General features: G+C 40.0%; 1 protein-coding gene across 1 annotated transcript in view; it reads left to right on the forward strand.

Annotated features, from left to right (window-relative positions):
* The window catches only part of GPAM (glycerol-3-phosphate acyltransferase, mitochondrial), a 39,295-nt gene extending 16,665 nt beyond the window's left edge, over nucleotides 1-22,630 (forward strand). Inside the window, exons 8-22 of the mRNA XM_061193368.1 lie at nucleotides 3,333-3,429; nucleotides 4,072-4,208; nucleotides 7,054-7,153; nucleotides 7,482-7,694; nucleotides 9,487-9,600; nucleotides 10,732-10,817; nucleotides 11,558-11,673; nucleotides 13,653-13,723; nucleotides 14,537-14,801; nucleotides 15,357-15,493; nucleotides 16,664-16,741; nucleotides 17,366-17,506; nucleotides 18,814-19,003; nucleotides 20,315-20,373; nucleotides 21,199-22,630. Coding sequence (XP_061049351.1) covers nucleotides 3,333-3,429; nucleotides 4,072-4,208; nucleotides 7,054-7,153; nucleotides 7,482-7,694; nucleotides 9,487-9,600; nucleotides 10,732-10,817; nucleotides 11,558-11,673; nucleotides 13,653-13,723; nucleotides 14,537-14,801; nucleotides 15,357-15,493; nucleotides 16,664-16,741; nucleotides 17,366-17,506; nucleotides 18,814-19,003; nucleotides 20,315-20,373; nucleotides 21,199-21,315 — 1,921 coding nt within the window. The 3' untranslated portion in view covers nucleotides 21,316-22,630. The remainder of the gene's footprint in view (nucleotides 1-3,332; nucleotides 3,430-4,071; nucleotides 4,209-7,053; nucleotides 7,154-7,481; nucleotides 7,695-9,486; nucleotides 9,601-10,731; nucleotides 10,818-11,557; nucleotides 11,674-13,652; nucleotides 13,724-14,536; nucleotides 14,802-15,356; nucleotides 15,494-16,663; nucleotides 16,742-17,365; nucleotides 17,507-18,813; nucleotides 19,004-20,314; nucleotides 20,374-21,198) is intronic.
* Nucleotides 22,631-25,468: the final 2,838 nt, after the last annotated feature.

Here is a 25,468-nt window from a genome sequence, read left to right on the forward strand (position 1 = left end):
GAGGGACTGGTGGTGGGTAGAGCTGGCTGTTGCTCTGGTGGGCAGAGCTCAGTAAAACTTTAATCCACTTGTCTACTGATGGGTGGGGCTGGGTTCCCTCCCTGTTGGTTGTTTGGCCTGAGGCGACCCAACACTGGAGCCTACCCGGGCTCTTTGGTGGGGCTAATGGCGGACTCTGGGAAGGCTCACATCAAGGAATACTTCCCAGAACTAATGCTGCCAGTGTCCTTGTCCTCATGGTGAGACACAGCCACCCCCCGCCTCTGCTGGAGACCCTCCAACACTAGCAGATAGGTCTGGTTCAGTCTCCTATGGGGTCACTGCTCCTTTCCCTGGATCCCGATGCACACACTACTTTGTGTGTGCCCTCCAAGAGTGGAGTCTCTGTTTCCCCCAGTCCTGTCGAAGTCCTGCAGTCAAATCCCGCTAGCCTCCACGTCTGATTCTCTAGGAATTCCTCCTCCCGTTCCCGGACCCCCAGGTTGGGAAGCCTGACGTGGGGCTCAGAACCTTCACTCCAGTGGGTGGACTTCTGTGGTGTAAGTGTTCTCCAGTTTGTGAGTCACCCACCCAGCAGTTATGGGATTTGATTTTATTGTGATTGTGCCCCTCCTACCATCTTATTGTGGCTTCTCCTTTGTCTTTGGATGTGGGGTATCTTTTTTGGTGAGTTCCAGTGTCTTCCTGTCAATGATTGTTCAGCAGTTAGTTGTGATTCTGGTGCTCTCGCAAGAGGGAGTGAGAGCACGTCCTTCTACTCTGTCATCTTGAACCAGTCCCATCATTGTGGTTTTGATTTGTGTTCCCCCAATGATTTGTGACGTGGAGCATCTTTTCATGTGCCCGTTGGCCATCTGTATGTCTTCTTTGGAAAAAATGTCTATTCAGATCCTCTGCCCATTTTTTAATTGGATTGTTTGTTTTTTCATGTTGAGTTGTTTGAGTTTTTTGTATATTTAGGGTATAAGCCCCTTATCTGATATATCCTTTTCAAACATCTTCTCCCATTCAGTAGGTGGCCTTTTTGTTTTGTTGATAGTTTTTTCACTCTGAAAAAGCTTTTTAATTTGATTTAGTCCCATTTGTTTATTTTTGCTTTTGTTTCCCTTACCTGAGGAGACATATCCAAAAAAATATTACTAAGGCTGATGTCAAAGTGTATATTGCCCATGTTTTCTTCTAGAAGTTTTATGGTTTCAGGTCTTAGATTTAAATCTTTAATCCATTTTGAATTTATTTACATGCATGGTGTGAGAGAGTAGTCCAGTTTGAGTTTTTTGCATGTAGCTGTCCAGTTTTCCCAGCACCATTTATTACAGAGACTCTTTTCCCCATTGTATATACTTGCCTCCATGGTCATAGATTAATTGCCCATATAAGTGTGGGTTCCTTTCTGAGTTCTCTGTTCCGTTCCACTGATCTATGTGTCTGTTTTTGTGCTACTACGTGCTGTCTTGATTACTGTAGCTTTGTAAGATAGTTTGAAATCAGGGAGCGTGATACCTCCACCATTGTTCTTCTTAAGATTGTTTTGGCTATTTGGGGTCTTGTGTTTCCATACACATTTTAGAATTATTTATTCTAGTTCTGTGAAAAATGCCATTGGTATTTTATAGGGATTACGTTGAATCTGTAGATTACCTTGGGTATATGGTCATTTTAACAATATTAATTCTTCCAGTCCATGAACACAGTATATCCTTCCATCTGCTTGTGTCATCTTCAATTTCTTTCATGAGTGTCTTACATTTTTCCAAGTACAGGTATTTTACTTGCTTATTTAGATTCATTCCTAGGTATTTTATTCATTTCGATGCATTTGTAAATGAGATTCTTTTCTTAATTTCCCTTCAGATAGTTCATTGTTAGTGTATAGAAATGCATCTGATTTCTGTATATTAATTTTGTATCTTGCAACTTTACCAAATTCATTGATGAGTTCTAGTAGTTTTTGATGGCCTCTAGGATTTTCTAAGTATAGTATCATATCATGTACATACAGTGACAGTTTCACTTTTTCCTTTCCACTTTGGATTTCTTTTATTTCTTTTTCTTGTCTGTTTGCTGTGGTTAGGACTTTCAATTCTGTGTTTAATAAAAGTTGCAAGAAAGGGCATCCTTGACATGTTCCTGATCTTAGAGGAAATGCTTTTAGCTTTTCACCATTGAGTCTGATGTTAGCTGTGGGTTTGTCATTTATCGCCTTTCTTGTTTAGGTATGTTCCCTCTATATTCACTTTGTTGAGAGTTTTTAATCATAAATGGATGTTGGATTTTGTCAAGAGCTTTTCCTGCATCTTTTGAGAGGATCATATGATTTTTATTCTTCAGTTTGTTAATGTGATGTATCACATTGATTGATTTGCGGATATTGAACCATCTTTGCATCCTGGGATAAATTCCACTTGATCATGGTGCGTGATACTTTTAATGTACTGTATTGTTGAATTTGGTTTGCTAATATTTTGTTGAGGATTTTTGCATCTATGTTCAACAGTGATACTGGCCTGTGATTTTCTTTTTCTGTGATGTCTTTGGTTTTGCTATCAGGGTGATGCTGGCCTCATAGGATGAGCAGAATGCAGAAGTGTTCCCTCCTCTGCAATTTTTTGGAATGGTTTGAGAAGATATGTGTTAACTGTTCTCCAAATATTTGGTAGCGTTCACCTGTGAAGCCATCTGGTTCTGGACTTTTGCTTGCTAGGAGTTTCTTTTTTTTTTATTACTGACTCAGTTTCATTACTGGTAATTGGTCTGTTCATATTTTCTATTTCTTCCTGGTTCAGTCTTGGGAGATTGTACATTTCTAGGAATTTGTCCATTTCTTGTAGGTTATCCATTTTATTTGCATATAATTGTTTGTAGTACTCTTGTATGAACCTTTGTATTTCTGTAGTATTGGTTGTAACTTCTCCTTTTTCATTTCTGATTTTATTTATTTGGGCCCTCTCTCTTTTTTTCTTTATGAATCTGCACATGCCCATGTCTTGGAGTGATTTGTATGCAGGAGAGGGATCACTCTACTCACCTAAATATTTGCTTGATCATTAGCTTCTGAAGTATAAAATGTACAATTAGAGTGAAGTGTAAGATCTTAGTACATAATAAGTGGATGCTTCTATAAGTAGTATATGTGTAAAGTCAGTTATTTAAGTTCACAATTCAGATGTACATATACACACATACATGCACACGTGCTCATAACATGAAGTCAATTACAATCACTCTCACGTTGTAGGTTCAAAACTTTAGGTAGACAAATGTCAAATATATATGTTTATATATATAAATATATGTATATACATTAAAAGATTTTTTTAACTTCCTTTCAGACTGACCGGATGGGTGCTGCTAAAACTGTTCAACAGCTTCTTTTGGAATATTCAAATTCACAAGGGTCAACTTGAGATGGTTAAAGCTGCAACTGAGGCAAGAATTCTGTGAATCTGTCATTCTATATTCTCCACATTTGCAGAGTGATTTTTGAGTTCTTTTTGAAATGTTTTCTTGTATACTGTTGTGCATTCCTACACATTTGCAAGATTTTCCCCCGTGTGAGATAACTACAGTAGTTATGCATTTGTGGGGGATAAGTGGGGTAAAGGAGCACCTTCCAGCAATATGCAGGATTCCTTCTGTAAGTTATCTTGCAATAACTCTGAAAATCAGGGAGAACAATCCTTATTTTATAAATGAGGAAATAAAGGCACATATAGATTAAGAAATTGTCCCAAGTCACAGCCAGTAAGTCACTTGCCCAGGATTTCAAACCAAACCAAGCTTGTGTCCAAAAACTATGTTCTTTTTATATGATTAGGGCTTCCTCTCAGAAGATACATAGTCGACTTGAACTCTTGATTGTTCTCCTCCTTCCCTGATTCTTTTATGTTGTTGTAGTTGTTTTTAGCTAGATGATATTAAATTGAAAGAAGTTCTTATTACGGAAAAGTGTTTTTAAAGAATGAGTCACTAAGTAGCTCGTGTTTGAATGACTTTAACCAAATGTGAAGTTGCAAACTGTAATTGAACTTTCCATCTGAATTTTAAATTTGGTGTTTTTCCTTTCGCTAGATGAATTTGCCACTTTTATTTCTACCAGTTCATAGATCACATATTGACTATCTCCTGCTCACTTTCATTCTCTTCTGCCATAACATCAAAGCGCCATACATTGCTTCAGGCAATAATCTCAACATCCCCATCTTCAGGTAAGATCAGCTTATTTTGAAAGTTAAGGTATGAAGATTATATTTTGAATTTTTCTTTTTTTATTGTACCTTTTGATACGTTTATTGTAATGAGGACATTAGCTTTTTTATTTTTGTTATAAAAGTAATGCATGCTTATTGCAGAAAATTTGGAAAGTACAAAACAGCATTAAGACCATCATCATTTGAACTTATTTGCAAAGCAGAAATAGAGACACAGAGGTAGAGAACAAACGGGGGAAGGGGTGGGTGGGATGGATTGGGAGATTGGGATTGACATATATACACTACTATGTATAAAATAGATAACTAATGAGAACTGACTGTATAGCACAGGGAACGCTACCCAGTGCTCTGCGGTGACCTAAATGGGAAGGAAATACAAAGGGGATATATTTATACATGTGGCTGATTCACCCTGCTGTACAGCAGAGACTAACACAACATTGTAAAGCAACCATACTCCAATAAAAAAAAAAATAAAACAAAAAAAGACTATCATCATTATTTCTGTGTTTTATATGGGATATTTGGTGAACTGTGAATAGCTAAACTTAGCAGTGTTTATCAAACATATAAAAGGCAATTAGAAAGAGAAGATAGCAAATTACTGTATCTGACTTGGCAGTGCACAGGTGGGGTCAGGGTGGTGGTAGGCAGGTGGTAATGGTATAAAGGTAAGAAAGAACCATACCTGTTACTTTGACCTCATAATTTAGTAGAGCTAGAAACATAATAATTACAGTATAACATAAAAGGTATGTTTTAGAGGTTTTCAGGGGAATGCAGTGCATTCCATTCAGAGAGAATAGTATGTGAAAAGGCAGAGTGATTTAAAAGCATGATATAGTCATGAAACAGCAGACAATTCTTAGACTGTAGGGTTAGAATGTAGGGTGCGTTAGGAGGGATCAAGAGGCTGGAGGTGGTGACTGCATAGGTAGTGAGAGTTAGGTCAAAACAATTTCTAAGCCAAGAGTTTAGAGTGTATCCCATACTTGAGAAATGATACGTTCAGATTCGCATTTTGAAAAGTCATTCCGGATTAGAGGGAGTTAGATCAATTCTGACTCTATTGCAGTAGTTCAGACAAAAGATAATGAAGGCTTAACTAAAAGTATAATAGTGCTCTTGGAGAAGAGGTCACAGATTTGAAAAGTATTTAGTTTCATACTTCAAAGTACAAAGCATCTCTAAGGTCAGCTCTGTGAGTAGTAGAGAGCACGAGGAGGATGAATGTGGAGGGACCGGAAGGGAAGCAGGTTGTGCAGGTGGCGCTTCACAAGGGGGCAGTCACTGCTTTGCATGCCATGAAATCTGATCCTCAGCCTCACGGTCCAAGGAGCTCCTTCCTAATCCCTTGGCTCAGAGTTCTGTAGCTAATGTGACGCATGTGAATGACTGAGAGAAGCCATTCATTCATGCAGTAAGCCAGTACTTACCCAAATGTGCTCTAGACAAGGGAGAACAAGATACATAGTCCTTACTTTCAAATAGCTCATAAAATAATGGGGAATGTAGGCAAACAGCTAGCTCTAATCCAGTGTGATATGACCCTACAGGGCAGACATGCTTTTCCAAGTATCAGAATATCTGTGTTTTCTCTCATGGGTACCTCTTCCCAGTGTCAAGGACCCTGGAAAGTTGAATTAGAAAGTCATCAGAAAGGTGCTTAGGCGTGAAGAGGACTGTTCCAGCTGGGCTCTTAGAGAAGCCTTGCCCCATAATAGTTTGCCTCTTCTGTAATCAGAACAACTCATGTACTCATTCCCTCCAGGTTGGATTGGTTCTCAAGGTGGATCTCTGGGGAAGTACTTAATAAACATTGATAATTTCTCATAATCCAACTTCCCTTTTCACGACCTCTATGCCAGTCATTGCTCAGCTTATCATTCCTTCAGACGTGACAGACTCTAGATAACCTGGCCAGTTTATTTGCAGTGTTCTTTTGTTACATGCCAGTCTGTACATTCACAAACCACTTTTCAAGGGGGCTTATTTTGGTGGATGGTTCATCTCATTTATTAAGAATTTATTCTGCAGAGTTTTACTTTCAAAGAGTGACATTAAGTTCTGGATATATCTTACTGTGGCCTCCTTATGCTGACTGTAGAAGATTCCAAAACTATATATTAATATTTTTATTAATATCACTCTGTTTGAACAGAATAGGAGGAGGCTCTGAGTTTGGAAAGGTTGACTTAAGTTTTGGAAAGTTTCAACCTCATATCAAAATAATTCATCAGTGCTGTAGACAGAGATGTGGGGTTGTGCGAATTGTTTTATTCTATGTATGGGTAAATGAAGCAAATTTTGGTTTCATGTTTTGGGAGGATGGTTATGCTTGGTTCCAGTTTGATAAAGTTACCCTTGTCTTACTGGGATACTCTCTAAGAAATACTTATTTGAGAAGGTTTCCCCAAAGGAGCTTTTGTAACATCACATTCATCTTGTAGTAAATGTGCCATAGGAAAATTTTGGGATGTCTAAAGGTCAGTGTCTTGAGACCCTGGACAGGGTTTTAAAATTTAGCAGTATTTTATAATCCTCTTAAAGTCTGTACCAGCACCTTTGCGGGGTAATATATCATGTAAACTCCTTTTGGCTTAGAACAGATGTAACAGAGCTTCATTATACACAGTGATATTCTGAAGGCTAATGAATAATGTAAATGACTGAAACACGTCAATATATGGAAAATGGAAAAATGTCCACATTTTCACAATCAGCAACTCAAACAACACATGAGGTTTATATCCAAATGACACGTTTCGAATAACTTGGAATTTGAGTACTCTTTTTAAATTTTTCTTTTTAAAAAATTAATGCGTTCTTAAATTTATAGTACCCTGATCCATAAGCTTGGGGGCTTTTTCATACGACGGAGGCTAGATGAGACGCCAGATGGACGGAAAGATATTCTCTATAGAGCTTTGCTCCACGGGGTACGTGTGATCTCTAATTATTCTTAAAGTCGTTATGGTAGCTATCACAGTAGAAGAAAATGAGACTTGATTGAGATTTTTTAAAAATGTCTGAGTAATTATTTCAGTGATTATTGCTTGGATATGGGTTTGATGATTACTTTTTGTTATCACCAAAATATAACATTGGAGAAGCTCTTTTGATATTATCCGCGTGAGCAAAATACTTTGTCAGAAGTTATAGGTTTTTTTTTTTTTTTTTTTTTTAGGTTTAACTTTGCTGAGCTTATTCTAAGTTGGGTGATCTTGAGTTCATGAGTTCATGTTTTACTTTCTCCTTATATTCCAGCATATAGTTGAACTACTTCGACAGCAGCAGTTCTTGGAGATTTTTCTGGAAGGCACACGCTCTAGGAGTGGAAAAATCTCCTGTGCTCGGGCTGGACTTTTGTCAGTTGTAGTAGATACTCTGTCTACCAATACCATCCCAGACATCTTGATAATACCTGTTGGGATCTCCTACGACCGTATTATTGAGGGTCATTACAATGGTGAACAACTGGTAAGAGGACCACCTGCACAAAAGTCATCTTTGCTTTTCCAGTCTTTTGCTTTTAGATAAGTGCTTTTAGAATTAAGAATATTTTTGTTACTCTCTAATTTTATAACACTGTAGGAAACGTGGTAGGGTGGGCTTTCATCCCCTATGGCAGCCTGATGGGTAGTGCTGATGTGGTAATTTCCTGCATTTGGAGGAAGTGGCATGATTAGATTAATCATGCCTTGGTCATGGGGTCGGGAAGTGGAAGAATACTTGGTACTGAGTTGCCACCTCTGCCCTGGGGAGGGTATACGTGGCTCGGTCTCCCCGGGGCTTGTTGCTTATGTGTAGAGTTTAAGTTAAACCTAACGAACTGGTGGGATCATGTTGGCAAAGCAACTACAAACTAATTTTGAGCCTGCACTAATTTTTTTAGTGAACTTTTTTACTGAAGTAAATAGTTACAGAAGAATGCACCCATCATACGCATGTAGCTTGAATTAGCACAAAATGAATACACCTACATAACCAGGACCCAGGTCAAGGACCCTAGAAACCTCCCTTATCCCTCTCTCATTGTTTTCCCCTCAAGGGTAACCACCTATCTTGACTTCTTACCGAATAGATTAGTTTGCCCATTTTTGAACATTATATAAATGGAATAATGTAGTGTGTGGACTTTTTATCTCTGGTTTCCTTTGCTCAAGCAACACCTGTTTGTTGTTACAGGTAGTTACAATTTGTTCATTGTCATAGCTGTACAGTATTGCAGTGTATGAGTATACAATTTGTCTATTCCACTGTTGGAAAAAAAGTTTGGTTTCCTGGTTTCAGCTGTGATCATTCTTGTACATTTCTCTTGATGACCATATGTATGCATTTTGTTGGGTATATGCCTGGGAGTGGAATCATTGGATCATAAGGTATATGTATGTTCAGCTTTGTAGATGCTGCCAAACAGTTCTCCAAAATGGTTTTACCAACTTACTGTTCCTCCCAGCAGTGTGCAAGTTCCAGAGGAATTTAGTTTTGTTCTTATTTAGTGTGGAAGTCTTAGTCATGGTACTTGTTTCAAGCTTACTGCCCAAAGCATATCAGAAGCTCAAGGACTCCTAATAATTGGAGGCTTTAGAAATAGAGTGATAGACCTGGATTATTATTATTATCTCTTGTGAGACCCCTCCTTGTGTTGCCTGTGTCAATTCTGAACATATGCTCCACTCACCCTGACTGCGTCTCATGACATCATATCTGAGTCCTGTGTCCCTTATACAGCTGACATTGTGCCTTATGCATGTTAAATATTCAGGAAACACTTACTGAATGAATAATTGGCTCAAAGGCCACTCTGGGGCTGAATTTGGCATTTGGTTGCCTAATGTTACATATTTGGACCATCGTGATCATCAGACCACAATAAGGTGGCCTCTCTGACATCTTATTTTTATCTGAGAACTGCAAAACAGTTTTTCAGGCTGTTACATCATTTTTGTCCTTCAGTAGTTTGCAGTTCTATTTTTGTGAATGATGTAAACAATGCACTAAATGAAGTTGTGTTAAATGTTTCCTTTTTCATTGGCCAAATTACCTCCCCAGTGACGTGATTACATCTTTTAGCATCTTTGAGTGCTAAACATTTTCTGACAGGTCTCAGTCAATGAATACTTATTTTCCTTCATTCGTTATTATCTTTTTCCAGACAAACCATCGGTTTCCATAAAAAAATTGATAAACTTTATTCTTTGGATAATGATGTTTGTATATTTGTTAGCTTTCTTTCTTACCATGCTATTCTTTCAAAATTGCAAATTAGGGAAAACCTAAGAAGAATGAGAGCCTCTGGAGCGTAGCAAGAGGCGTTATCAGAATGTTACGAAAAAACTATGGATGTGTCAGAGTGGATTTTGCACAACCATTTTCCTTAAAGGTGAGTGTCTGTTGAAATGAAGCTGTGTCAGCCTTGGTGTAGCTCAGTGTCACAAGATCTGGGCTCTAGTCCGGCCTCTGATGCCTCCTCTCCATGTGAGTTGGGGCCTCACTTTCTTCTCTTATAGAACGGAGACTCTGACAAGGATAGTGTTTCCTAAATTATTCCACTGATATGTGCCTGTTGACAAAGGAGCCTAAATGTCTATGTTTGGGAGATATCAATCTCAAAATGTATTGCTATTTTTATGAGAATTTTGCGTGTTACTTTATCTATATCAGTATTTTATATTATGTTTTAAAATTGCCCTTAAGAGAAATTTTTCAAAATGTATCTCGCAGCTGGGTAACATTGATAGTCTAGGTGATGCTGTATTCTACTGAGTGGAGTCTAATACCTACATATTCAGAGGAATAGTGCCATCGTCATGGAGAAGCCTGGGGCTGGTGGGTCCCTGAGGTCCTGCAGTTTTAAATTCTTAAGATTTTCAAATTGGTAAAGGAGAAGGGAAGGATGGGGAGTTGGGAACCTAAAGATAAGGTGCAGAGATGTCCTGCTTCTCCTTCTCTTCCACTTTTTGGTTTTACTTTGAAAGAGTCAAACTGCTATGCTAGATGCATGCTTTCTGGCCTTAAGTGCTTTTGACTTTTAGGGACCTCGTCATTTCTTATCACGTTTTGTTGTTGTTGTTAATATTGCACAGCTTCTCTTGTTTATGATTTGCTTTTGAATTGAGGTTCTTTTGAGTATAATGTGACCTTCAGGTTGTCAGATTTCGTTTAGAAGGTATGGTTGATGACTTATCATATTAATATTGGGAATGCCAAATAATTTCATGAAGATATGAGAAAAGTTAAATTTTCCCCTTAATTTTTAAATGATTTTGCTTAAGCATCATCCTGTTTTTTGGAGTTTCTCTTCTTAGATTTCATGCTTGACAACATTCTATGAGTTATTCTGCACTTCTGAAGACAGCTTAGGATATAGAAAGTATTTCTCATGTTATGTAATGTGGCTCATTTTATTAACATCTCCCTGTTTACTTTTTGAAGGTGAAATTATATTTTATATATATATTTATGGAAGTGAGACAGTGGGAGTAAATGATTATATTTTATTTTATTTTTCCAGGAATATTTAGAAAGCCAAAGTCAGAAACCTGTTTCTTCTCCACTTTCTCTGGAGCAAGCGTTGTTACCAGCTATACTTCCTTCAAGGTAAGGTTCATGGAAATTTTTTATACTGACCCATCAAATATCTGTTATTTCTTCTATTGCGTGGAAGAATTTGTTAACTTTATTAAGGACATTCATGTTCTTGTTTTTACTTCCTCACTTGAGTAACTTTTCTCTTGGTCTGATAAAGGATCTTGAAATTATGTGTTTCCACATTAGTTTGAAGGTTTTTGATTACTTGCATCATAAAATCTTTTTGATTTTGTGAATCATGTAAGAGTTCTTATCTGATTTATGTTTTTGAATGTTTGAAATGTTCTTTTTGGTAGTAACTTAGGCTATGCATATTGCATGTTCATGCAACATATGAAAGAGTTTTCCTATGTGAATTTTCCAGAATTCAAATCGAATTGTCACTTAGAGAAATAGAATATTAAGCCCTTCCTTTAATATATGTTCAAGTATTGAATTTTTGAAAATGTTTTAAAATGAGGCATCTTGCTTTATGCATTCTTTCTGCCGGTGAGTTCTGGAAATGATGTACCAACAGACTATTTAGTCATAATTAAATAACACATTTTGGTCAGGAGAGTGTATTAAACATAATAAGGTATATTATGGAGGAAAGCAACCCATAGAAATAATCTATCTGTGGCTTAAATTTAGAATATGTAGAAACTTAAAGTGTCTAATACATTGTATCTTAAGCCCATGTAGTATGCTTTGTGAAAGAGTGGGGTTATAGAAGTCTAATTAAAAAAACAAAAACAAAAACTTTTTAGACCCAATGATGCTGCTGCTGAAGGTACAGACACGTCCATTAACGAGTCCAGAAATGCAACAGATGAATCCTTCCGAAGAAGATTGATTGCAAATCTGGCTGAGCACATTCTCTTCAGTAAGTAGAATTCCAGCCTTTAATTCCATAATTCAGATTCGGTGTGATGCAGTACGAACCATACAGGTTTTGGAATCTGCCGAAGTTAAATTCCACTTCTGGTTCTAGTACTAATACACAGGGGGTGATAGGTAAGTTATTAGAAAGAAAGTGGTGCTGAGAGGATTTGAGGTAACCCAGTGAAACATCTCACACCGTGCCTGATAATTAGCAGGTACTCATGTGGTAGTTCTTAGGCATTTAAAAAAATTGCCAAAATGATTTTTTGCTTCTTTTGCTTATGAATTAGTCTCTTTGAACTAACTTGTGGTGCAACATCTAGGTTTACAGTTGCATGTCCCTTTCCCCTGTGACCCCATGATCATTTTTATTTGGCAAATATTTTGCGGCTATTATGTGTAAATTTTTGTTTTAGCTGTGGGGAATACAAATTGCATAACGGTTCTGCACTTAAAGACGCATGCTCTTCTCAGTGGGATAGTTGTACACAAATAATGCAAATGGGCGTGACTTAGAGTGGAGTGAGTTACCTGCAGAATTAGCTGTCCTTAAGTTCCGAATTGCAGCATGGTGTCACGTTGTAGAGGCTGCTTTAAGGTCGCAGAGCAGCAGCAGCGCGGGGCCCTTGGGGCACCACCCAGGCGCGATCTCCTCGCCCGTTCCCTGTGCCTCCCCGCCATGAGGTCAGACTCTCAGCATTTCCTGCTGACACCAGTGTGGAGGCTTCCTCACCTCGTCCCCCTCCTTTCACTCTAGCTGCCTCTACTCCCGCTTTACGCTGGGCCAGGATAGTCTTTCTGGAGCACATTTGATTGTGTCTCTCCCTTGCTTAAATTCTGGATGCTAAAAATAATTCATCCTTAAATGTTGAAGAGTTGTAAAATGAAGATAAAACTCACTACCCAAATAACCAGGTGTGTTGCTGCCTAGTCTATAAAAATATTTTTTACCGTTCTGTATGGTGCTATTTTCCATTTATAACACAAATACTTAATTAAAAAAAAAACTTTTAAATATTCTTTTTAAAGGCCAAATATATATGGTACTCGGTACTTTTTTGTTTCTTAAACACTGGAGACAACATCAATTGTGAATGAAGTATTCATGAGTTCATTATCATCTCAGAAAACCCACAGATGGTGTCTTATTTTAGATTATTCCATAGATGTTCTCATATTTGATTCGTAGGATTAATAATTTTCTACAAATTTAGAATATTGAGTTATGGACTATAACCATTCTCAAATGTATTTCTGCCCCCTTCCTTCCTACCTCTGACCTGCCTCTGGGCCAGGTTGAAAAGAGGAAATTAAAACGTATTGAGCACCCATTACTATGCGTCCTGTGCCAGGTCAGTCATTTCGTGCTCACACAGTTCAGTGAACCAGGAGGATGCTCACTGTACCAAAGGGAAGCTGAGGCTTGGGAATTTAAGACATTTCCCCCAAGTCATGAAATTAGTGTAGAAGTTAGGATTTGAGCCCAGATTTCTGACTTTAAATACCTGTCCCCATCCCTCCCCACCCCCCCCACCCCCCACTTTGTTGTAATGTGGTGGTGAATACCTGCAAGAGGAGTGAAGTAGAGTTGCAGGTATAGTAGACTGAGGCCAGGAACAAGTCAAGAAACACTAAAGTAGGATATCCTGTAGAGCTCTTAGAATAGGCTCCTACTTTGGGTCTTGGTATTTCCATAAAGATGTCTCTTGGTCACTGAGTAACTAACTTCCATTGGTTTGGACTGAGGGTGGACCTGTCTTAGGCTGAATTCTATTATGTGATGAATAATGATCTCTAATGAGGTTCCATTGGCCCAGAACATGGTATAATGTTGTAACTTCCCTTTGGTAAATCGGTTATAGGAAATGTGGCAGAGGACTTTTATAATTTTAAATACTCCTGATTAAGATTTAGGTACTTTAAAAAAGTTTTAGCTATATTAAAAAAAAGTGCAACTAAAGATCTGTGTTTGCCTTCCAGCCGCTAGCAAGTCCTGTGCCATTATGTCAACACACATCGTGGCCTGCCTGCTCCTCTACAGACACAGGCAGGTATGTCTGCAGTGTCACCTGGAGTTCAATAGAAAGCATGAAAATGCTTTGTCAGCTCTTCAGATACTTGTCCACTGATAGATTTGGCCCCCTTCCAGCTAGTCCTGTGAGATAAACAGTAAAATAAGCTAAGGACTCTGCCCACAGGTGCTTACACCTGTGGAGGTGTAAGTGGAGGAAGAAATCTACATAAAAGAACCTCAGAGACTGTTTTATATGACAGTAAAACATTCTTTGAGTAATGCAGTTAACATAAATAAGGCGTATCTCATCAACATGCGGAAAGTATTCTGATAGCTAATGGTTTCCAAGCTATTTGATTTGTATTTTGGACCTGCGCTCTGCCTTCCCACAATACACTTGTCTAAGCCCTGTGATGGGAAATACTGTGTCTGTCTGTCTGTCTGTCTGCCTCTCTCACAGTCATGTTCTCAACACCAAACATAGTGCCAGTATATAGACACCAAATAAATATTTGTCAGATAAATATTTAGAATGAGGGAAATTCTTGCTAAAAAATAAGTACTTCTCACTTTCAGATGGTGGCTTCTCCCTTTTGTGATCTTACGTGCTCGTATCATGTGTTGTGGCTAGAGTAGTCTCTGGATGTGGAGTATCTTGACATTCCTGGGGGACAGCTTTTTAACCAGTCTTCTGACTTCCTTTACGCGGTGTTTTGGCTCTTTTTCCATATGTGCCAACAGCGAGCTGCAGGAAAGCCAAGGCAAGAAAAAACATCCTTGGAACGGTCTCTTCATCTTTTGGGAAGGAGGTTTTCTGTTCTCATGAGACCACTTCTGTCTGTTTCTCTAGGGAATTGATCTCTCCACATTGGTGGAGGACTTCTTTGTGATGAAGGAGGAAGTCCTGGCTCGCGATTTTGACCTGGGTTTCTCAGGAAATTCAGAAGATGTAGTCATGCATGCCATACAGCTGCTGGGAAATTGCATCACAATCACGCACACCAGCAGGAACGATGAATTTTTTATTACTCCGAGCACAACTGTCCCGTCAGTCTTTGAACTCAACTTCTACAGCAATGGGCTGCTCCACGTCTTTATCATGGAGGCCATCATAGGTATGTCGGGCCCTGAAATATTTTCGTGGCAAGTAAATGGCCAAAAGCACATGGCGGTGTCTACTTCAGTTTGGATGATAGCCCCTTGTTTGTGGGAATGTGTTGCTATAGTTTTAGTTTTCAAATAAAAATGTCATCTGCTATGTCCCTGTTTATAGCTTATTCTTACATTTACTGTTCAACAAGTAGTAACTGGATTACTGTATGCATAGTATTACACGTTTTACTAGGGAGGAGAGGTAAGATGTCTCGCTATTCATGAGCTGAAAATCTAAGTGAGATGAGACATATATGACAGTGAAGTGAGTGGAGGCAACAGAGGAGACAGAGAGCAGACGGGATGGAAGCTTCTGAGGAAGGTTTGATAGGGTTGGGGTCACATGGAATCACAAGAAGTAAATTCTGAAGGGATTTACTTAAATTTCTCTAGTGAATGCAGATAATTGTTTTTGATGTATTAATAATCTATTGAGGTAATCCAACTAATCTGAGCCAGTTGAAGTTTTTCTTGGAGATCTAAGGCTGCCAGCTTCACTGATGCTTTTACTTTCTCAGCCTGCAGCCTTTACGCAGTTCTGAAGAAGAGGGGCCCGGGGGCGCCTGCGTCTCCCAGCTTGATCAGCCAGGAGCAGCTGGTGCGCAAGGCCGCCAGCCTGTGCTATCTGCTCTCCAACGAAGGCACCATCTCTCTCGTAAGTGAAGACTCTTTAGCGTTGCCTCTTCTCTTTTTCTTGAGCATCTTTGTGAAATCATAAAATGCTTTCCTTTTAGAGAGTTTTTGGCCCATTGTTGAAGCTTTTATCCTGCTCCTGGGTCTCAGTGACCACCAAACCATTATGTCGTTGCTATCTTGGTTTGCTATTGGGGTCACTGCTCCAGCGAACCCTTCGCGTGCTGTGAGGTGTGATAGGACAGATGGCTCAGCGTTCTCTATCACTCAGATCCAGAGTTATTGAGCTCCTATTGTGCTTAAGCCCCTGGGTCAGGGGTTTGTAAATAATTACCATGCCCACTCGTGGATGATAGAACCGTAGAAGATAAGAGTCAGAAACAGCCTTAAAACTCATCTGCTCAACCCCTTCTCCTTTACAAATGGGGAAAGTAAGGCCCAGCAGAACTAATGAGCATTTATATTATATTTAAATACTTCTAGACATTTATAATGAGGCATGCATATTAAGCAGTAGAGAGATTTTTTTCCTCAAAATCATCAACAAATAGAATTTATATTTTATTTTGAAGTCTGTTCTTTTCCATTTACATGAATGTGTCCTTGGACATTTATGAGCACAGGTATTGTGAGTACAGCTCTCCTCCACAGCGTTCTTTATACATGTTACGTTTGTGGTCCTGTTGGGGAATCTGTTTTGCATGAATCTTGGGGGCAGGGTGGGAGGGGACAGGGTAGATAAGGCTCTCAAGTTTGACCTTGTCTTTCACTTGGGTCTTTTTTGAGTTATTTGAATACATATTGTGTTTCCTCATCCACCACCTTTGTGTACAACATTTACTGTAAGATAGCTTTTGCAGAGAAATTGTCTTATAAAGGAAGAAACAGGTGTAGGGTCCTGACAAGCAGCCCTTCTAAGGCCTTGCTCCACTGGGGGAGACACAGCTCAGGAGCCCCCTCTGCAGGTGGTGCTGCATTGGGTGCTCTGCCAGTCAGGTTACAAGGTCTCTTCTTTTGTCCACGGCATGCACTCATCAAGAGGGTGGGCGTCGGAACTCTTAGGGCTTGCCCAGTGGAGGGAGGCAGGTGATGCTGTGGAAGTATTCAGCAGCTACCTTGTATGCTATTTTCTGTCTTTAAAAAAATAAGTGGAGGACAGTGACATTTACATTGAAATGCCTTTTCTTTTTAGCCCTGCCAGACGTTTTACCAAATTTGCCATGAAACAGTAGGCAGGTTTATCCAGTATGGCATTCTTATAGTGGCGGAGGTAAGAGGACATGCTTGCCTTTGTTTGCCTTTATTTAGTTTCTTGCTCTTCATTATCTTTCCTACCAGCCACCTGAACCAATAATTCCGCTTGATATATAGTCGAGTCCAGATGAGATGAAGAGAAAAATAAGAATGGGGAGAATAAATGTCTTTTGGGACTGCTTAATATTTTGGTTCCTTTTGTGTAATGGGTGTTGTGTAAGACGTGTCTTGACTTGATTCCCTGACATCCAGAAGTCTGCCTTCCAAGATTAGCTCTTCTGCATATCTGTGTGCTTGTAGCTTGCACATGTGCATTTTTCTTTTTTGAGATTTTGTTTCAATTTTGGCACCTTTAGCATAGAGGGTATGGCCTGGGAAAATAGGTACCAATTTAGGAGAGGGAAGGGTATTTTATTTGATCTGTCTGGTAGCTTTCGCCCTCACTCTTTCTTTTTTCCCTCCCCTGCTGTCTTCCGAGTGATTTTGAGTTTGGAGAGGGCAGTGGATTGATGTTGTGAATGGCTAAACGGAGCAGATTAGGGGAGGGAATGAGAGAGGACTGCTTTGTCTGGGGTCCAGCCGGGCAGGTGTTTGCGTGCCTGTGCATGTTTATTTACTCTCGGTCATCTCCCTGGCATAGCCAGATGATCAGGAAGATATCAGTCCTGGTCTTGCTGAGCAGCAGTGGGACAAGAAGCTTCCTGAACCTTTGTCTTGGAGAAGTGATGAAGAAGACGAAGACAGCGATTTTGGTGAGGAGCAGCGAGATTGCTACCTGAAGGTACTTGGGTGAAGAATTCTGGTGGACATGACAGTGATGAGTTGAGGCTTATGTCGCCACAAGTTATGAGGTTCTTATAAACTGAGACTCTGGTGACTAATTCACATTCAGTGCGCCCACAAACTAGCTGGGGTGCTTTCTGCTCAGTTAGGATAGTGAAACTGTTTGAACTGAATTAATACCTTAAATTGTTCAGTTTGGGTATAGATAAATGGAAAAAGAGACAAGAGTCTGAAAATTCAGGAAGATGAACATCATAGATGATACCTTTCATGAGCCTCTCATCAGAATGCACAGGTGCAAACCTGTTGACCCACACCTGCACTCACTCCTAAAGAGGCGGTGGTTTTGTTCAGTCATCACTGAAGCAAGGCGGTACCGTACCAGGTATGGGAGAGAATTAATACTCAGCTGCCACCGGCCTGGTTGCTCTCTGTGAGTCATGCTCAGTCTGGCCGTCTCTCCCCAAATTGCCTACATCAAGCTCTTTGCCTTCAATTAAGCCAAATCCTATCACAGGAGAAAATTTGATTTTTAAAAGATTGTCCCTGCTTTAGAAAAAGCAATTTTGTCTAATTTGTAATTTTAGAAATTAGTAATAATGACCCTTCTTTTCTGAATACCCTAAGTGGATTACTCTCTTTGCAGTGGGATAACACCCCTAGTTTACACACACACACAGAGGAGAGTCCAAATGACTTTTGGAGGTTTTCCATGTTGGGTATTATTAGTTTCGAGATGGGGCAGTGATCTTGCTTCCACACTCCAGAGAGGCTCGTCTGAACGTGCATGTTTTTGGGGAGGGGTGCAATGAGAGCGCCCACTGCCCAAAGCACCCCATCATCACCACCACCATTCCCCGCTGTGCCGGACTGTGGGCCCGAAGCCATGTGGGGATGGCAGGCAGTGAGGGCTGGGAGGGACTGAGATGATCTCGGGGGTCTCGGCCTGTGGCCTTTTTGCGCACTTGAGTGACCGTCGAGCCAGGCTTCAAAGTCTGGAGGGTCCAGCCTCGGGACCAGCTATTTTCAGTGATGACAGTATGGCATAATTGTGTCATTCAAGTATGACAATTTCTCCTAGGCAGCTGTTCAATGAACGCAAACCTCAAGTACTGTGAATGTCAGTGACTACAGTAAAGAGCGCATTTCAAAACCAGCAGTCATTTGCAGGGGCGGTTCTGTGCACACGGAGCAGTGGGCTGCTTCTGTGTGGAGACAGTGAGAGGCCGTCCTCTCGAGCCGCTGGTGCTCCGACGGGGTTCCTTTGTCCCCCAGTGACTGGGTCTCCCGCCCTTGCCCTCCCAGGTGAGCCAGTCCAAGGAGCACCAGCAGTTCATCACCTTCCTGCAGAGGCTCCTTGGGCCTTTGCTGGAGGCCTACAGCTCTGCTGCCATCTTCATTCACAACTTCAGTGGTCCTGTTCCAGAGCCGGAATATCTGCAGAAGCTGCACAAATACCTAATAACCAGGACAGAAAGAAGTGTTGCAGTGTATGGTATGTGTGACCCTATTTTGGCTTCTTTTAAAAGCTACACATTTTTCGATTATAGGAATCTGCTCATGGTAGATAATTGGAAAAAAGAATGCAAAATTATCCTGACCTCTAACTCCATAGATTACTACTACTACCTGTTTGCGTGTGTCATATAAATTGAATGATACAGATAGATATTCTTATGTCTGGCTTTTTTCATTTAACTTTGTAAGTGAGATTCATACATGTCGTTGCATGTAGTTGTTTGTCTATTCTTGTTGCTTTGTAGTATTCCACTGTATAAGTATTTACCACATTTTATTTATTCACATCCATCATTGATGGATAGTTGGGTGTTGCAGTTCAGAGCTACTCTGAATAGTGCTGCTGTGGACATGTTTGAATGTGTCTTTGGGTGAACACAGGGACTCATTTATGCTGGGCTGTATAGGAGAATTGCCTAGTCACAGGGTGCGGTGGGTTCAGCTGTAGTGGGTACTGCCAAGCGGTTCTTAAGTGCTGAACCAGTTTGCACTCCTAGTAGCAGTGGGTGTTTCATGTGCCCCCCATACTGGCCGGCACTTGGTACTGTCTGCTACAGAAGAGGTGTGACTGGGGTGGGAGTAGCATTTTATACAGTTACGGTTTAGGACTGAAACTACTTTGAATCAATAATTTTTAGAGCCATGAGGGATCTAGAGGTAATCTATCTGGAGATATCTAGTTATAGTTATCTAGAGGTATCTAGATCTCTCTGTAGATAGATAGATAGATAGATAGATAGATGTGTAGGTATATCCCTAGATATATCTCTAGATTGCTATCTAGAGCTAGAATCACCTCACTTTATAGATGAGGACATTATTCCAGATCACATAGCTCGTTAAAGGGCAACCTGGGTTTAGAATTCTTTTTTTCCAGCCTCTAGACTTGTGCTCTTTCTGGTCCCACCGGTGTAGTAGTCATGTGTGCATCACTGTGTAGTTTAAAAGAATTTCTACACACTGTCTTGTTTGAGTCTTACAAAAATCCTTCAAGATGGATGTTTTGGGTATTTCTCTTTCCCTTCCTCTTCTCTCTGTTCTTCCCTCCCTCTTTCTCTCCTTATCCCTCTCTCCTTCTCTTTTTTCCTTAAAAGATGACAAAGTAGGTTTAAAGAAATGGCAAATCCTTTGAGGCCTCACAGGTTGCGAGTAGCGAAAGGGAGCTTGACCCAGTCCTTGGACTTGCTCTGACCCTCTCCGTAGCCTCCCGCGCTCTTACTGTGGATATTGGGGGTTTACGTTGTTGCTGGGCCTAAACGTTTGACAGGGGCTTTTTCTTTCTCCACAGCTGAGAGTGCCACCTATTGTCTTGTGAAGAATGCTGTGAAAATATTTAAGGATATTGGGGTGAGTGTCCCCTGCTTATGGTATAAAAGAGTGTGTTCACGTCTGTCTTCTTTCTATTTAGATCTAGTCTATGTGAGGCACCTTTGTGTTGGGCTGAACCCTGGGAGGAGCAGTTTCTGCTGGATTAATCATGCAGGCATTTCTGGGGATTGGGAGAAGAAGGGGCACGTTGAAGGTGAGGCCCATCAGCACAGATTTATTTGAATGTTTCAGAATTTTCCTGGTTTTCATCTTCATTCCAAACGAAGGTGTCAGTGTGTTTCAAGATTCTACTACAGTTTTGGTGGGGATGTTAATTATGCCATATGATTTTCAGTTATTTTCTTTTTTTTTTTCTTGGCTGCGCCGTGCGGCATGCGGGGCCTTAGCTCCCCAACCAGGGATTCGAACCCATGCCCCCTGCATTGGGAGTGTGGAGTCTTAACCACTGGACCGCCAGGGAAGTCCCTTCAGTTATTTTCTTGTGCTTTTACCAATATTTCTAGAAGCAACCTCAGGTATCCCTTATCTTCACATATCATTTGGGACATGAGTTCCATGAAGGTACTAGTGGTCTTTGTAAGGGAATATTTATGACTTTATTCCAACATAAATTTAAAAATACAGTACACTGGTTGAACTCCACCCCAAAAACCCCACACCTGCCCCCATAACCTCCCCACCCCACACTCGCACACGCCTACGTGGATGTTTACTTAAAGCCCGCATATGGCTCTACGTGCCTTACTGCATTTTCTGGTCTAGGACACAGAGCAGGGTTGGTGACAGAAATTCCCCCCCTACCCTTTTTGGTTTGTCTTAATTTAATCTAAACTTTCTCTCTAGGTTTTCAAAGAGACCAAACAAAAGAGAGTGTCTGTTTTAGAACTCAGCAGCACTTTTCTACCTCAGTGCAACCGGCAAAAACTCCTAGAATATATTCTGAGTTTTGTGGTGCTGTAGGTAACTCCTGGCATGTCTGGCCAGTGACGAGTGTGGGATGAGTCCCTTGTAGGCTCCTGCCTGTGGCTCGAGAGTGGAAGGTGCCATCGTGTGGTCGGGCCTGACCTGTCCTGATGTGACCTCCTGGAAGACAAGTGCCTTCTCCCCTCCGTGATCTGTGATCATCGGACTCTGAGATGACATAGCCGCCTACAGATCACACTTTGGGGGCCCTCAGCCTCCGTTCACAGTTCATAATCAATAGATTACAAAATGAAATCACAAACGATTATTTTGGAGTTTATTAAAGATTTACATTTTAAGTATAACTGTTAAGGACTAATTACTGTGATGGACACAAAAATGTAGTTGATTCTAGAACTGAATCATGTATAGTATACTTAATGCTGTCAGGTAATTTGTTGGTATATTTTCTGATTAATGGTTAATGCTGCCTTTAAAAATAATTGCGTCATCCATTCCCTGGATTTTTTTTGTTTGTTTTTGTTTTTTTGTTTTTATCTTTGTCAATCGTAGCTAAATTTTAAGTGGGAACACTTTTCATCTTAAAGTGCTTTACAGATGAATGGGCTAATATACATCACACCCAGGTATCACTGTGCTGTCTGTTGCAGTCAGATACAGAAAGTGTTTTAAGAGCTAAGTGAAGACACAATATTAGTTTAAGTCAGGAATAGAGATAATGTGACCAAACAGCTAACACCAGGAGATAAATTTGGCTGGCGAAATTCAAGATAAACCTGGCCAGAAAACTGACTTTGAAAACGTTTGTTCATATGAAATAGTGCCATTGAGTTTTAAATGACCAGCAAGTATTTAGGAACAACTCCTATTTTATGTCTGTATCCCTTCCCACCCCTCAGGTAGTACCTGCCTCTCACAGGTACAGCTGTTTCTTAGAGCAACTGTACTAACTTATTAGCTTGGCCTGATAGCCTGTGTTAAAGTGCCCTGGCTTCAGGCTACTGACCCAGTCCTCTCATGCCATGCAGACAGGTCGTGCACTGCACGTCTTCTGGGTGGCTGGTACCCACTCACGTTGGGCAGAGTACAACCTGGACAGTATATGTGATAGCCCTGCGGACTGGCAAATGGTCGGAGGCATTTATAGATTTTTTTAGCTTTGAGGAAGAAAAAAACCACGGTTCTTTAAAAATGTGTGTGGGTTATTTTCCTAAACCCCGATGCCACATAGTGGCAAATAATTATGAAAAATTGTTCATAACATGTAGGTGCCTTTTTGTGAGCAGGGATCATAATTGTTAGCTAATTGTGGTAATTATAGTGATTTCTTAAAAATCATGTGATATTAAACGTTTTCTAACAGCTTACTGTTCCTTCTCTTCTCTCCATGGTATTGTGGAATAGGAATTTTTCGTGATGAATATTGCAGGTAATCTTTGAATTTAATCGAAAAGTACTGAGAATTAAGTTTGTGCTTTCATCAGCTTGGATTTTAAACACTAATAATATCTCATGAATATTCTGTGTGTGTTGCAAGAGGGAAAGGTACTAATTGGTATTTCACATTGTATGAAACTTTTGAAACTCAGAGCAATAATGTCATGCTTTTGTGATTTTCTTCCACTCTTTTCAGATTCCACGTTTAAAATATATGTTTTCTTTATAGGCGTTCACGTACCATTAAGCAGTTGTCAGTGTTGCAGCGTCTCTGGTGTGGAGCGGGGTCTTCCCCGTGTAGCATTCCATTTTCCTAAGTAGGATGGAGCTCTGTGTTTGAGGGAACAGCCAGGGAGGCTTGTTTATCCCCTTGTGTGTTCCTTGTCTAGGCAAGCAAATATTTCACTAGTCTCTTTTACTCATCCGCTAAATTATAGACCAAGGATTACTCAGACCCTTTAAGTCAAGGTTGGGACTGACCTCCCAGTGGATTCTGCTGCCCCGCCTGTGACTTCTGCTAAGAGCTACTGCTGCACCAGCCTAAGCAGGGAACAATGGCTTCTCTGGCTTTATTTTTCCCTTTCAGTTGGTTTGTTTTCTAGAAATCTACTCAGATGCTTTGGGGAATGCAATATATGATTTGCTAGCTCTCTCGCCACTTAACTCACTGTGAGAATAAATATGCATGCTTTCTGTAATTAACTGGTGCTTTGAAAACCTTTTTTAAGGAAGACAAATCTCAACCAAAGTTCTGCTCATCCAGACAAGCTCACCCTCGAGTTAACTTTAGCACAGCTCATTCTTGAGTGCCTCGTTACTAACGAACATCCATCAGCCCAGTAAGGCTTCCAGATAGCACTGTTTTGCTAGAAGATTTATTCTTGTTTTCCAAAAGCGAGTGTCTTTCATGTAAGATGACACAAACTAGGTGCTTGTAAATAATTTACTACAGTTTACTCTATTGCATTTCTAGAAAACTGAAATGCATGTCCTCCAGGGGAAGACAAGCTGTGACTCAAGTTAAAAAGCAAACAAAAAGACCCAATAATAAGCAATGTGAAATTGCACTCTTTCAAAATGAGAAAATCCTAAGAAATTCAAAAGAGGGGAAGGAATTTTCACTCTCAAAATTTAAAGAAAAACCAAGGGAAAGAACTAGCATGAAGTGTGTAGAACTAGTAAGTTGGTACTGTGAGTCTTCCTTCTCAGATCTATTAAGTCTCACAAAGCCACAAGAGTGAGTGGAGAAAAACATCAGGGATTGCAATGAATGTAAGATTGTGGGATTTCCAATCCGAAGGGGAAAAGCATTTCCCAAAGTTCTCCGTGTATGTGAGCGCTCTGTGAGATCTTCATAGGTGTTTTGTATATAGAAAAAGTGTTGCTGGTAAAATAAATTTGCACACGGACCCTCTTTCCTAGAAACTCACAGTGCACTTGAGTGCAGTAAGGGCTCAGGGCCTGCCAGTACCAAGCCTGTTTAACCCAGCATTTCCCAGTCTGTGTGATCCCAGGGCCTTTTTCCCCTTTGGGACACCTATGGACCTCTCCTTAGGGTCATAGAAAACATTTTGGGAAACACTATGTTAGGTGGTTCTGTAAGGGGTCAAAACAGTAACTGCCCTGTGGTACAGAGGCAGAATTTGCATATGCATTTTGTATAATCAAATGTTACTTTTTATGGATGTGTATTTCCTCCCCTGGAGACAATAAGCACAGAAAACTATAGTACAGGTGGTCAGAGCTCTTTTCTTTGACGAAAGACCAGCCCTTAATGTATCTGGGTTTTTCACTGAAAGTAGCAAAGTTAACACCAGGATTAATTGGGATAAAAAAAATTAAGATTTTAATTCAAACCTAGAAGAAAATATTGCACAATCGAATGCAGCTTTTTAGCCACAAACAGTTCTAGTGTTTAGAAATGATAGGACTTACCACTGAGGTTTATAAGACTTAATTTGGATGTAAATCTGTTTTTTAAAACACATTTTAGGAACTTGAGACTTAGCATCTGGCATTTCAGCTTAATAAAAACTAATGATTGAATTTGAAAGAGACTTTTGACTTTATTTCTAAACATCTAAAGTTCTGAAAAGCCTTGATGGAAGGTGTTAAACTATTTGCCCGTTGTACAGAGAAGTGTCAGATTGTTATAAAAAGATTTATTATAAAGTACCATGTGACGCCGTGAGTGAAACTTATTTGGAAGCATTGATTTTTATGCTTGTCAGTATATTGTAAGAAGCACAGAAGTGTAGTTTTGTTTTAATAAACCAAAAAATGAATATATTCTTGATGTCTTGCATTTGTAGTTAAAAGTTCCCTACGTAATTCATTGTACGAACGGTTCTTGTTTGACTTCACATAGGCCTTTATTAAAATGCTTATAAGAAATAATCTTACATAAATTTGTGAACCTACAGTGCGTGATTTTATTATTGACCCAGAGCTCTTCAAATTTGATCAAGCGTTTGGGGATGTAGATATCTACAGCTTGGCTACTTCCCTTCTCAGTAAATATTCACATCACAGAGAGATTCTTTGGGTTTCTGTAAATATTCCTTTAAACGTGGTGCTTCTGATATATTTTAATATGTTTAAGTTTATAAAAGCATGCACTAAAGTCTTAGGTTTTTCCCACTAGTTCATGATAGTTGCTCAAACTAGTTTACTTTTTTTGACAAGTAAGACAAGTATTTTACTAGAGCACAGTTTTCTCTGGATGCTTTGAAACTGCTCAAATGCAGCCTTC

The sequence above is a fragment of the Eubalaena glacialis genome, chromosome 1 (genome assembly GCF_028564815.1).
Source record: "Eubalaena glacialis isolate mEubGla1 chromosome 1, mEubGla1.1.hap2.+ XY, whole genome shotgun sequence".
NCBI classification, from domain to species: domain Eukaryota; kingdom Metazoa; phylum Chordata; class Mammalia; order Artiodactyla; family Balaenidae; genus Eubalaena; species Eubalaena glacialis.